The 14081-nt window shown below is 37.9% G+C and overlaps 4 protein-coding genes and 1 long non-coding RNA gene across 5 annotated transcripts; 3 read left to right on the top strand and 2 right to left on the bottom strand.

Moving 5' to 3' along the window:
• Positions 1–79: 79 nt before the first annotated feature.
• On the top strand, positions 80–3343 carry LOC103324462 (uncharacterized). Its single transcript, XM_089049314.1, has 3 exons — positions 80–574; positions 2309–2467; positions 2820–3343. Exons 1-3 carry the CDS (start codon positions 440–442, stop codon positions 2940–2942), a joined length of 417 nt encoding a protein of 138 aa, XP_088905440.1. The 5' UTR covers positions 80–439; the 3' UTR covers positions 2943–3343.
• LOC148918343 (uncharacterized) lies at positions 3226–4975 on the bottom strand. Its single transcript, XR_016125625.1, has 3 exons — positions 4797–4975; positions 4204–4392; positions 3226–3811 (listed from the first exon to the last, which is right to left on the bottom strand). It is a non-coding gene; the product is annotated as an uncharacterized LOC148918343 (long non-coding RNA).
• Positions 4976–5913: 938 nt separating this feature from the next.
• LOC103327007 (mitochondrial pyruvate carrier 4) lies at positions 5914–8288 on the bottom strand. Its single transcript, XM_089049313.1, has 5 exons — positions 8130–8288; positions 7356–7454; positions 7155–7207; positions 6393–6466; positions 5914–6204 (listed from the first exon to the last, which is right to left on the bottom strand). The coding sequence occupies exons 1-5, from the start codon at positions 8182–8184 to the stop codon at positions 6159–6161; spliced, it is 327 nt and encodes a 108-aa protein (XP_088905439.1). The 5' UTR covers positions 8185–8288; the 3' UTR covers positions 5914–6158.
• A 75-nt stretch (positions 8289–8363) lies between these two features.
• LOC103327008 (putative carboxylesterase SOBER1-like) lies at positions 8364–10991 on the top strand. Its single transcript, XM_016793253.2, has 7 exons — positions 8364–8732; positions 9270–9322; positions 9643–9766; positions 9868–9989; positions 10404–10511; positions 10599–10690; positions 10860–10991. Exons 1-6 carry the CDS (start codon positions 8474–8476, stop codon positions 10686–10688), a joined length of 756 nt encoding a protein of 251 aa, XP_016648739.1. The 5' UTR covers positions 8364–8473; the 3' UTR covers positions 10689–10690; positions 10860–10991.
• A 604-nt stretch (positions 10992–11595) lies between these two features.
• Positions 11596–12757, top strand: LOC103327009 (uncharacterized). The gene has a single exon (XM_008229277.3). The coding sequence runs from the start codon at positions 11858–11860 to the stop codon at positions 12521–12523; it is 666 nt and encodes a 221-aa protein (XP_008227499.2). The 5' UTR covers positions 11596–11857; the 3' UTR covers positions 12524–12757.
• Positions 12758–14081: the final 1324 nt, after the last annotated feature.

Here is a 14081-nt window from a genome sequence, read left to right as displayed (position 1 = left end):
TAAAATATTCGAATGTATTTTTACAGTATAGCCGGCGACTATACTATTTATATATTATATTTACAAATTTATAAATAAACCCAAACCAGCCAGCAACTGGAGAAAGGCAAGATGAATCAACACCTCCTACTAGTCAGGATCTACTAACCAATGCCATCGGGAAACCTTCTATCAAAAGTTCTGAACTAGCATCCGACTTTTGTCCAATTCCTCATCTGCAGAGGACATTCTTCCAAACAGGGTTTATCCCGCAGCCCAACTTGCTCTTATGTTATGTACTTGTCGGCTTAAATCGGGCTGAGCCCATTTCCTCCAACAGTTACCGCGCATTCGATTCGTTGTATTCTCTAACAGCTCCCTTCTACCCATGGATTTTTGTGGGAGCAGATGGCACAGCTTCTGTAAATGATGAACACATAAATCATAAAAAACATATGGAATGAAGCATTGCACTTCTGTTTTCGGGTTACTGTTCAAACAGAAACTGAACGGCAAATTGATAAACTTGGGCGCAAAGAGGAAAAAGCGACAAAGACGAGGAACAGAATGTGACACTGATAGTGAACTGGCTGCTGTAAATTTTTCTTCTTTACACTTTTTATTAATTTTTGTTTAATTCTCTTGGTATTCTTGGATTTGGGGCTGATTATTGTCTGGGTGTTTTTTTTAGTCGTTTAATGAAAGCATTGTGGGTGATTGAGTTGAATTCTTTATGTGTTTTCTTGGGGTTAATAATAATTTAGGGTTTGGTTTCAGGATCTTTGGAAAGGAGGTCTTTTTGGGTTGATTAGACACATTGGAATTTATGGGTTTATGTTTGCTTTTAATGTCTTTGGGGGCTGATAAGCGAGGATCTCGTGATTTGTTGCATTAATGTTTGTCCTTTAGTTTAAAAAGGAATGATAGGTTATAGTGACTATTGGTTATACTCAATTGTACAATTTGAATTTGAGTTCTTAGTCGAGTTAAAGTGGTGGCTTAGCTTAGCTTGTAATTTGTAAAGGAACTATTTGAAGTTTTGCTACTAATACAATAGAGTTGTTATTGCATTTTGTTTGTGTATATTTTTTAATGCTCACACTCATGTTGTGAGTCATACTTACCGCAGCTCACGATCATCCATTTAAAACTGAAAAAGAATTAGCTCATTAGAGAGTTTTGTGTTTAGTAGTAGTATGATTTGAGGAGAAGTCGGAACTTGTGGTTTTCACATTATGAATTTCTTGAGTTGCTTTATGATTAGTGATTTTGTAATTCAAGTAGAGGACGCAACGGTTACTGTTAATATATGAGACGAGCTACTGTGGACGAATTTATATGACATTAAGCTGAATGTTGTTTTAGTAATAAATGATTTTAGTACTTTGATAAAAGATAAGATGTTAAGGGTTGTAGTGATTACAAAATGCAGTTAGCGTTCTCACAAAGTTGATATTCAATCTCCGTTATCAAGAGGGGGTTTTTGGGGTTTACTTTGATATTTTATACTCTAGAGAATGCTCTACTGCTTATTTTCAATTTTCCTTTTGGCATCTTGCTGAACTTTAGCGTATGGGAAAGAATTTCCAGCCATTCCTAAGTGGTCAGTAGCAAAATAACTTTGGTAAAAGCAGTGATGACGTTTTGATTACTACACATCGATAAGGATGTAGTTATGGAGCAATTTGATAATCAAAAGCTTACACGTCTACTGTGCTTATTTCTACGGTTTATGTTAAGATCTAGATTTATCTCTGCAGATAAGCAAGACTCAGAGAAAACATTGATATGTTAATGCCTTTGTGGTGTTCCTGGGGATCTGTTATTTTCCCAGAATCTGCATTAGTGCTTGCTTGACTGAATCCTAATTTAGGAGCCAGCTATGTTTATAAAATTAGTAGTGTTTGTCCTCATTGGAAATTGGTGTCATCATCTTATTCCTATGGTGAGCTTCTGGAGGGAAAAGAGGTGGTTTACTTACACTGGATAGTTAGGAAAGTACTTGCATAGGGAGGTACCATGAAGTAGTCAAACTTGAGTTTGTGATGTTGTGTACTTGTGCTTGGAGTGAGTATAACAGTTGAAAACAACAACGTAGAGGTTCTCTATGCTTGTTCGTGTGCTCTAGTGGATTATTGGAGGAACATATGTTTTACAAAGGATGACTCTTATGATTGTAATGGTATTGAGTTCATTGTGCTGTAACCATTAGTTTTCCAAGATTGGAATGTGGTTAACTGGATAGAATCAATTCGACTTTCTTAATTATTTTGTGTGATTTCATTGGGGTTTTCTGTTGAATGATAACTTTGGCCATTTGACAAAGCAGATTGCTTTACTGAAAGAACAGCAACTTGAGGCTGCAGAACAGGTTGAAGATGAATCTAACTCTATCGATAATGAGCCAACTGAAACAGAGGCCACTCCCAAGAATGAGGTTTTAGATGAGAAACCTGACATTAATGATGTTCCTATGGAAGAAAATGAGGTAAAATGTTTGTAACTATTTTTATGCTTATGTTGTTTCCTACCATTTCTTGCTTAATGGAGACAACGTGCTTATTACGTGCATTGATGTATATGGAAAACCTAAATTGACTGATGAATATGGACATTTTTGGGAAGGAGGAAAACTTGATGGTTAGGTTTTCTGTATAAAAGGTGAACTATTATCAGTCTATATGGGCACTGGACTTTTCTGGTGGAGGGATTCCATTTAATTTTCGTTCTTTATATAGGAAATTGAGGAAAGCATATTGGCAGTAGAATTCCAAGAGAAATCAAATGGGTTTGATTTCATTTTCTATTGACTATAACTTGTATTTTGGTTTCATTCTCAGGACAATAATCAGGTAGTATGCCAAGATCTGAATGAAAGCACTTTGGATTTAAGTTTGGGCTTGAATGCACATGAAAGTGATAATGGTTCTGCTCTAAATACTGAACAAACCAGAAATGGTTAGTTGCAAAAGTAGGTTCAAGTATTGGTGAGCCTATGATTGGAGGTCTTCGAAAAATGGCACTCATAAACTTCAAAGGAGGAGCTAATTTGTTGGTGTCTAATTCTGAATTCAGTTTTCCCTTTGGCTTTATATTTTACCTATGGCCATATAGGGCAAGTGAATTTCAGTGGCATACGCATGTACTACTAGTCTTCATTTGATGTTTCATTGTTTAGCCGATGGCAAATTGCACCCATTTGGTATAAGATGCAAAACTTATACTTTCAACATTGAAATGATTGAATTTTTTTCCGCGGCCATTTTTGTTTACTTCTGAGACAGGAGATGTTGTACTTGGAAATTGTAGTGGGATTTTAAACTTTTGATTTATTAAACAAGAACTATGGTAAAGTTTAGTCTTACTATGCTTTAGTTCCTTGATTACACCAGTTGAAATGTCTTGCTATGTCGTTTCATGCGTGATTATGCTAATTATAATAGTTGGCATGTTAACAGAGATGTACCACCAGTTTAACTTTGATGCAATTTCAGTGGCATGCTCTTCTATACGGCCAGCCTCTCAAGCTCCTTCCCTCTCTTACATGCTCTTAATGCTTCCGCAGACCTTCCTACTCCCTTCAGAATTTTATACTTCTTCTCATCCAAAGCTTGCTGACGCAACTCCTCAGGAGAAGCAGATCCATCACCACTCTGTAAATGATTAGGCTCATCAACAGAAAGACTTCTATGTATTTCTCCCACCCCATGCTCTTAATGCTGCATACTAGCAACCACATTACTGTTAGACTCTTGCTCTGACTCCTTCCTATCCTTACCAAGAATTTGGTTCAGAACTTCATCCTCAGGCTTTGATGTCAACTTCAAACTGCCTGCACAGAAAGTTAGATTGTTTCACATAGACAAGCAGGAGACGTAACGTAAGGATTAGCTAAAATGCGAAATTAGGGGTATGTGATAGATAGTGATCTATCTTGACTCTATATTTTGATACTTTTTACTTAATGAAATGAAGGTCAACAAAAAAAAGACTAGGTCTTATTATTGCTACATGTTAGTACCATTCCCAGAGGTTAGATACAGAAGGAACCATCAAAGGGTAGAGTAATTCAATCTTTTTCTGTCTGCCATTAAAATGATGCAAGTGCAACAAAATCTGTCTATACCATAATTCAGCAAAAAAGCATGTGGCAGAATCACAAAACTAGCAAAACTGGTGACAGAACCGACAAATGTTCAACACAACAACAAATGAACTAACAACCTTAGAAGGAATCAAGATGGCACCTCTCCCAGCTCTAGTCTTGTGCCCATGTCTCTCAAAGCGTGCTGCTTCTTCTAGCTTTTCACAAGGCTCACAAATGTGCACAGGCGAATCACCTTGCCTGCGTAAAAACATTTTTTGCTGGGTGCAGCTGTTGCAAAACAAGCCCCCACACCTCCGGCAATGATGCTGAAATTCCACATTGCATATAACCAAGAATCAGAAAGACTCAGAGACTAGAAAGAAATTCACATTCAATCCTAGAATAACCTGCAAATAAGCTCAAGTTGGAAAACAAGTCCTTTATATAATTAGAACACATTTCTTTGCACAACACAAACTATAAATCCCCAGTACATTCTTAAACGAAATAATCATGGGCCTGTACAAAACAAACAATCTACGACGGTGTCCACAAGGTTCAAAATGGAAAGCCACGAAGTGCAGTATCGAAATCACGGTTGAGTTCACATATAAACTTCATAAAAAAAACTCAAATTTTGAGGCATGGGTAATGAATAAACAAAAGAACTTGTCAAGAACTCATATATGGGTCATTGGATCGGAGATGGAGGGAAGCATAAAAAATGAACCTTGCGATTGATGAAGGTGAACTGAGAAGTACATCCCTGACAGTGTGAGGCGTCAACCGCCCAAGTATTCCCTCTCAGTGATGGTTTTGCGGGCAACCCGATCTACTCCAACATCTTGACGAAGGTGAACAGAGAAGTACCGCCGGGCGGCTATATAATAAATATATTAGGATATTTTATCCGTATAGCCGGGCGGCTGTCCTCTTGGAATATATTTGGATAATAGTATCGCCGTTCGGCTATATTCTGGAAATATATTCGAATATTTAACTCGTACAGCCGCGCAGCTATACGCAAAATATATTAGGATATTTTAACAGTATGGCCGCGCGGCTGTCCTCTTGAAATATATTTTAATATTTAAATAGTCTAGCCGTTCGGCTATACTCTGGAAATATATTCGAATATTTAAATCGTACAGCCGCACGGCTATACTCTATTAGTAGGATTTTTTTAACCGTATAGCCACGCGGCGGTACACTCGAAATGTATTTGGATATTTAAATAGTATAGCCGTATACCCTGGAACTATATTCGAATATTTAATTAGTACAGCCGGTGGCTATATGTTAAATATATTAGGATATTTTGACTGTATAGCCGCCCGGCTGTACTCTTGAAATATATTTGGATATTTAAATAGTATAGCCGTACGGCTAGACGTTGGAAATATATTGCTTTCTTTAAGTAGTACAGCCGCCGGCTATACTCTTTTAGAATATTTAAATAGTATAGCCGACCGGCTATACGTTATATTCGGGTATGCTATAGCCGTACGGCTGTACTCTCTCTCCCTCTCTCTTTGGATTTGGTACAACAGAAACAAAGAGGAGCTGCATATATTTCTTTACCTACCTTACTGGGACTTTCGACCAAATAAAAAAAATACGATTCCGAAGTTTGGAGTTAATTTAAGCTGGTCAGCGGGTTAATCATACTTTCAAGTTTTTTTTAGGGTTCTAATAAAGAAGAAAAACCCAATTCTCATTGCGACAAAGCCAATATTTTGGATTGACCAAAAGAACCTGGGGAAATGGGGGAAGGGAATATGAACTGCGCGGAGCTACAAAAATGTAGAGCAAATGAAAGGAGTTCGGACCCCAAAAAGAAGAGAGAGTTTTGGAGAAAAGAGATTATTGGTAAATTAGGGACTTTTGGTGTTCAACTATCCACTAACTTTCAGTTGCAAAATGACAAACAACAGAGAAGTACAAATACCCGTACCACATCTGACTATCCAAAGATCTCCAAGAAGGCAACCGTAAATCAGGGGTACCAAATTGAATTCAATACAACGGAAGGGAAGTAGGCAACATGAGCCTTTGCACCCATGAGAAGATGTGCTCAGGACAATTTTCGTCATCATTCTTCAGCAGCAGCTGCTTCTGTCTCGGAGAAAAAATCTTGCCTGGAATATAGAAGATTGTGTCGTAGAGATGTTCAGGTTATGATGGAACAAACTCATAAAAACATTTTGATTAATTCCAATTAAACCATTGATAACAAGCACTGTTTACTGAATCATTTGATAAGATCCTATCCTTGAATAATCACCAAAATTCCACATCAAAACAAATAACATCAAATTGAACTTACCGTATTTTACGAGAAAGTTGGTAGAGGCCTGTCCCTGCCATTGCTACATTCACACTAAAAAGATTCCAGTTCTTCTGCAATTATAAATTACAGAAACCAAAACTTAAAATCCAGCAGAAAATCCATCCAGGAAAGCTCCAATAACAGAATCAAGAAGAGAACCAAAAGACTTATCCTTAACACAAGCACTTTTACTCCTTTTACCTGCAACCAGGTCCCTTTTTTCTGTTCTATTTCCACATCAAAGAACATGTATGACTATTTTGACTATTATCTTATGTGTTTAAGGTTTTGGAGGGATCCAGAGGCATGCCACCATTACTTTATCATGGAGCTCACAAGTTTACCGAAAGCAGGTCTTTCTAATCATTTAAGAAAACTCCAAAGTTGACAAACATAAACCTGAAATAAAATTTTCGAACCAATCTTCCTTTGGAAAGTAAAAAGTTTGGATTGAACTTGTGATCACAACTACAATTTAGCACATCAATCATTTCAAGCAAACCTAATTACATCATTGATTGTACACTACACACCAAATCTACATAAGATATGTTCCAAGTTCACATGATCAACAAAATTTACAATTTGAAGCAAAAGCACAACCTGTATATGTATTCATTTTATAAACTATTCAATAAAAGTTGGTGTTAAGTAAACTTCAAACAGAAGTAGCTGTTTGACACTCTCTGGATCAGAGTTATTATCATCAATCTTGTGATCTGCTAGAGGCAGGAATATTATATCAACAGTTGTGCTTACCGGAGTGATGACAGTGCTATAGCGTGACCAGACAACTCCAGTGCATGCAACCGCTGTGTAACAATATTGAAAGAGACAAAGAAAAAGAAAAGTGAGAAGAATACAACATTGAGGTGACTCAATTTGTATCTTAAAGCGCTTGTCGTACAAGAAAAATGACTCCAAATTTACAGTAGTACTTGTATACAACATCAAACAAACCTAGTTGCTGAGGATATGAAAGATTTTCAGGTGGTTTAGCGAAGTCAGCAACATTAGCTATGCTGATGCCCCATTTAAATGTGGGTGCCCAAAAGTGAACTGCAATGCAATAACAGAGTAATTAATTAATACAAATCACTATCCGTAAAAAAATAGCATTATAATTATCAATATAGCAGAGTTTATATAGATTGGTTTTAGGTGGTCTCCAAAGGGTAGCAGAGTTTTTCCCAATTATCAATATATTAGCAGCCAACTTGGTTTCAACCAAAGCTCTGTTCCAAACAATGCTTTGTTCCAAACTTCCACACGACCACCAAAAAAAAAAAATTCAAATGCAAACAAAACAAATGGTTATTCTAAACCTGTGAAAGCCATCTAACCAAGTGAAGTTAGCTCAGAAATCCAACTCTCAGTTCTCCTTTAAGATCATTTCCATTAGTAATTTTCTTTTTTAATGCAATGCACTACAGAAATTTGTTGACAACGTCAACGCACTTTAGTTTTTAAAAAATCAATCAATGAATGAACAAAATTTGCAGGGAAGAAACAACTAGTCCTCCTACTTCTAATTTCTAGGATAAGTCTCAATTGGGTCTCTTCACCAGAAGATAGTTAACGGTATGATTCATTTTAGGGACGGGTTAACTCTATCCAAAGAAAAAGACCTAAATCGCGCAAAACAGAAAATAAAAATTTTAAAATTGAAATTCGGATAAAAATAATTAGAGAAAAGGATGATTCAGGCGTGAGATTGGAGTGACTGTGACTCACTGGTTTTAGGGCCGGCCGGGTGATTCCACAGCGCTTGGAGCTTCGAAGCCGCCATTAATATTCTCTCTCTAGCTCTGTAGCGCGCTCAAGTCAGAGAGAGATCAATAATATCTGCTCGACCGTGTTGATCTGTAGACCAATAGAATTATGCCACGTATGCAATTAAAGGAAAATAATTTTTTTTGGTGGGAAATAATAAAATTCCCTTTTTTCAAGACATTTTTGTTGGACTGGAGCGGGGTTAGGTGCCGAGACAGGCCCCAAAGAGACAGGGGTAATTCTGGTAATTTCACATCCATCTCCCCAAATTTGCGAATGCTAAGCCCCATGGTTGATGATCAAGCATGAATCTTTGGCTTTTAGCAAAGCCAATTGCTGTGCTTTTGGTCACCGTAAGCAGCACCATCTTCTTGCTGCTACTCTCCTGGCAAAATCAATCTCCAAGACCAGCGTCAATGGCTCGAAGCTTTGTTCTGTGGCTTCATGGGTTGGGTGACTCAGGCCCAGCCAACGAGCCCATCAAGACCCTCTTCACTTCGCCTGAGTTTAGGAACACTATATGGTCCTTCCCATCTGCTCCATCAAACCCAGTGACATGCAATTGTAAGTTTACATTTACAGTCATAATTTCCGGATACTTGTAATTTAATATGTAATTTTGAATTAGCTTTTTTTATTTTTTTTTATGATATTACTTTTGTATGTTTATGTAATTGAGGGTTATGCTCTTCTGGAGAATTTAATTACCGTTGCTATTAGTTGCGTTTTGAAGGATTGTTATAGATAGCTCTTGAATTACATGAAGTTCGAAAATTCCGCCTAGGCGGCCTGGGCGGGTCTCCTTTTTTTTCCTGACTTTAAAGAAAACCTCACGCAGCACGCTAGGTAGTCCCTTGTTATCAAACGCATTATGAGTCTATGATGCATTCAATCTTGATTTTCAATACGTAACTTTTATTGCTTTTAGAATTGGGGTCTCAAATTAAAGTGGAGACTGCGGTCATTGTTGAAAGTGCAGGAATCTCTTTTCTTTTTTTTGTGAGTGAAAGATGCCTTTGTGCTGATAAATACATAGAAAGAGCATAACTTGATCTAGAGCTATTCAGTATACTGATCTAAGGCATAACTTTGTTCTTGTAGATGGTGCTAGGATGCCTTCATGGTTTGACATTGGCGAGATTCCTGTAACAGCTGTAAGTTATGATTCTGTTTCTTCCCTTTATTTATTTAAATATGCTTGATAATTTGCAGTAGACTCATGCCCAGATAATATTAAGCCCCTGATCTCACCCTTCCACCCGTATTCTTAAGGCCAGAGGAGCTGTCGAAAAGGCCATTGGCCTCTCAAAATATAATTTATTTTTTTTCTCCTGCTTAAATCTTTCTGTTTTGCATTCATGTTATGAATTCAAATGAAAAGGGGGTCTGACACCCTCTACCACTTGAACCTGTTCTCATGAAATTGCTTGTATACTTTGTTGTTTATTGAAGACCATACTGTTACATGTTTCAGAATTCTCCAAACAATGAAAGTGACCTGCTCAAAGCAGTTAAGAGTGTGCATAAGATGATAGACAAGGAGATAGATGCTGGCACAAATCCTAGTAATGTCTTTGTGTGTGGATTCAGCCAAGGGGGTCTGTCTCTTTCTCTATGCACTTACGTATACACGGGTAGAAACACTTGCACAATTGATTTCTTTGTTGCTACTGACTTGCAAGTACAACCTTTTCACCAGGTGCCTTGACATTGGCAAGTGTTCTGCTATATCCTAAAACTCTTGGAGGAGCTGCAGTGTTTAGTGGATGGGTTCCTTTTAGTTCATCCATAATAGAACAAATCCCACCAGAAGCAAAGAGGGTACGTTTCAGAAATCTATGACGTCTCACTAACATAGTGCCATGCAGCAATCTCTTTTGTTTTCAATCAGGATTAGTTTCTGTTATTGTGTTGTGCATCAATAATTTATCACTTGTCATTGGGAGAATTCAAAATCAAACTGTGCTTGTCCATCTATTATAGTGATACCATCATATCTGGTAATAGATTTCATCATTGTCATCGTCATGGACTTTGTCCCATTTGTAAGATTTCTGTCTAATGAAATCAAATGTCTGTGAGTTCCTATTATATGGCGTCCTCTCTCCTATTAATCTAAGAGAAAAACTATTGTGGTCTCAATGTTAAATGTGATTGAAATGAACTGGTGCTTTCTTGTGAATTGTCGCGTGATACAGCCATCTGATTACCTAAATATCATTACTACATGTGCAGACACCTATTTTGTGGTCTCATGGGATCGCAGACAGAACAGTATTTCTTGAAGCTGGACAAGCAGGTCCCCCTTTCCTCGAACGAGCTGGTGTAAACTGTGAGTTTAAGGTATTTTATGCAAAGCAACACAAGACTTCTTAAATGCACACTTCACTTGTATGCAACTCCGAAAATTTGACTGGTTGTAAATTGCAGGCTTATCCTGGTCTTGGCCATTCAATAAGCAATGAGGAGCTCAAGCACCTGGAATCATGGATTAAAGCTCGTCTACCAAGTTCTTCTTGAAGGTTTTCGCTTTTATAATTATAGCCATAGGTCCTTGGTGTTTGATCATTATAAATGTGAGAATTCAAAATTCCCATTTTTATCTGACTCATATTTTACCTTTTGCCCTTATGTCAAATTTGCATTGTCTTGAATCTGATCGGGGGGAAACTGGAATGCCATAATAAGAAGTTGTTCATGGCTAGCGCAGACCTTGACTTGCTCTATTTATCATTGTTATTGCAATCTTCGGAATTTGCATGTAAATTCCTTTGACGATTTCTGATATGATGTGTAAATTGTAATGGCGTGCATTTTGCTCTACATTTTGATATGATGTGTCAAGTTCAAAAACTTTGGATATACGATGTTGTCTGATCATATGCTGCCCATTTGAGATGTCTAAACACAGAGTGTGATGTGAGTGAGACATGAGTTAGTTTCCATTCCAAGTCAACAAAATGTAGAGCAAAATGCACGCCATTACAATTTACACATCATATCAGAAATTTGACACTCTACTTGCAAATTGCAATCTATTAAACTCGTTTTGACACAGTCAAAATGGCATTATCTTTTTATAAAAAAATAAAGTATCTTATTGCTTGATTGATTAATCCAGTTTAGTTAACAAAGCCTTAGAATTCATTGAAAGCATTTGTATTTAAATAAACTATTACCTCGTACAGCTTTGTTCAGGGTCAGGTTCAACTGTAAATAAAACAAGGATTAAATAAATAAAATTTCATTTAAAAAAAATTATTATTATTTAAAAAAAACAAGAGGTCCAGGCTCATCCCCCTGGGCTGTAGCACCACAGATAAGGCCGAGCTCAAAGCCCCAACCAACCCCTACTTACTTACTTACACGGAGGAGACCGAGAGAGACTAATCAAAGGTAAGCTGGTCCCACAACATCACAACCGTCCAAGTAATCCTATCCACGCACTCTGAGACACTGCATGTACAGATAGTAAGTAGTCCTGCGTTGCACGTGAACATTGCCCCCAATCAGAACCCAACTTTCGTAATTTCATACATCACCCCAACACCAACTCCAATGCGTCTCTCTCTCTCTGATGAATAAAACCTCAGCAACCCTTCAAAGGCCAAAACCTCTCCCTCTGTCTTCTCTCTCTGAACCTCATCGTCATCAACTGTAAGTCTTTGATTCACCAATAGACAACAACCATGAAGAAGCTCTACCGGAAAGGCACGGTTCATCCTTCACCGCCAATCATATCAGACCAACTGGCCTTCCTTCCCGCCACCATCCTCACCCTCGCGGCGGCTCTGTCGCCCGAGGACAGAGAGGTCTTGGCTTACCTCATCTCCTGCTCCAACAGCTCCATCAACTTATCATCCTCCTCCTCGTCATCATCATCGTACGGTTCTCGTAAGTCCACCGCAGCCTCTGCCGCCAAAAAGGGCGCCGCAAAAGGCAGTGGGAGCGGCGGTGACCACCCAGCGCGGTTTAACTGCGACTGCTTCAGGTGCTACAAGAGTTACTGGGTCAGATGGGACGAGTCGCCGAATCGGCAACTGATCCACGAGATCATCGATGCTTTTGAAGATGGGGTGTTGGCTGAGAGTAAAGGGCAGGCAAACTCAAAGTATAATAATAATAACAGTAGGAAGGAGAGGAGGAACAAGAGGGGTCATAATGGTGGGTCATCGGGTGAGCTGAAGCGGTCCGAGTTGAGTTTGAAGAAGAAGGAGCTGGCTCAGGCTCACATGGCGGATCAAGAGACTGGTGGTGGTGGTGGAGAGGTTGATGAAGAAGACTCAGAGAAGGGTTCAGTGAGAAGGTTTGTGAGCTTTGTTGGAGAGAGGATATGGGGTGTGTGGAGCCAATAAGTTTTCCCTAATCTCAAAGACCACATCAAGCAATAATTAAGTTATAATATGACTTAATTATGAGGTGGGTTTAGTTAATTCCATCTTCTTCTTAATCTTCATCTCCATATCTTCATGATGTGTCTTTTCTTTTGTTCTGTTTTTTGGCCGTAAATTACCCTTTCAAGTACATGTAAACAAAAATGGGTAATTTTAATTTTGACCTTTGAGTCATCACAAATTAGTTTGCAACAACTGTGACTCTGACTCCGAGTGTTTTTTATTTTGATGGTGCATGCAAAAATCTATTATTTTCATCAGCTCCTGCCTGAAAGGTTTTTGGAATGAGAGCACGGCACGGGGTGGCTTCTTTCCTTCTTTCCTTCTTTTGACTCTTTCCTCTTTGCTTGCAAAAATGTTGAACGACCCGTCGTTTGTCAAAGCATATCTTTGCCAAATCTCCAAATGCCTTGGCTTCCCATATTTTGGCATCAACATAATGTTGGAAACTATCACTTTACCGGTTTATTATTATACACAAATTTTGATTCCAACACATAATCTCGTAACTACTTGCGATGAGAAGAGGTAGGTGTCTCGCACAGTCGCAGAGGTTGGTGTCTCGCACAGTCGCAGAGGTAGGTGTCGCACCGCACTAGGCGAACACAAAAAAGTTAGGCTTCGATTAAAGCAAAGGAGCCAAAAGAGTTCCCCACTATAAACTCCAGTCCAAACCCTCACCTTCTTTTCGTTGTTCCCCAAGCCCATTTATTCCTTCCATAATTGATTAATTTAATATATAACATCACCTTTTGTGGACGAATTTACCCCTTTTCCAACATCAACCCCAAATTTATTGCCTATATTGTTTGTACTCAAGTTGCTAAAGCAATACCTGATTATAGTTTATATGGTGGTGTAATGCTAGCTCAATACTTTTGATAATGAACTACTTCTTTACAAGGCTACTATGCACTGAATCGATCGATGCTTAATGATTATAAATAGGGAAAGGAAAATGGGTGGTCTTTCTATTGATTGAGAGTAAATCGGCTTCTTTTTGAGAAATCACTTAAAACGATGAGGAAAAAGGTGAGGGAGAATTGTAGTTTACCAAACCGAAAGAAAAAGGTCATCCACACTTTTGTGTTTAGTTTTATACTAAATTTCACTTATCAAAAAGAAAGAAATCACATACGTACTTTAAACAAACAATTATGACAAAAATGAAAAGATAGATGATAAGGACTATTGGTAACTCTAGTATAAATATTCTAAGTGGAAGTGTACTTTTTAACAACATAATTAAAGAAGAAACGCACTTTGTTAACTCTAATTAACCTTGCACAGTTGCACCTAATTACCAACAATGAGACACTTGTAAGCATATATGTGCACTACATGCCTTCTCCGTTAAGTGAGAAACATATCCATCTTTGACATTTCCTTAAGAAAAGTGCATTATTCAGTTGATCGAATCGAAATGAAAAGGGCATTTGGGTAATTTTCAAAAAGGAAACAGAATATTGTAATAATATATATTCTCTGAAATTTTGCACCCTGATTGTTTTTTTTTAAA

Source organism: Prunus mume, linkage group LG3 (assembly GCF_029339155.1).
Source record: "Prunus mume cultivar Tortuosa linkage group LG3, ASM2933915v1, whole genome shotgun sequence".
In the NCBI taxonomy this organism is placed as follows: Eukaryota; Viridiplantae; Streptophyta; class Magnoliopsida; order Rosales; family Rosaceae; genus Prunus; species Prunus mume.
This window is presented reverse-complemented; position numbering and strand designations above follow the sequence as displayed.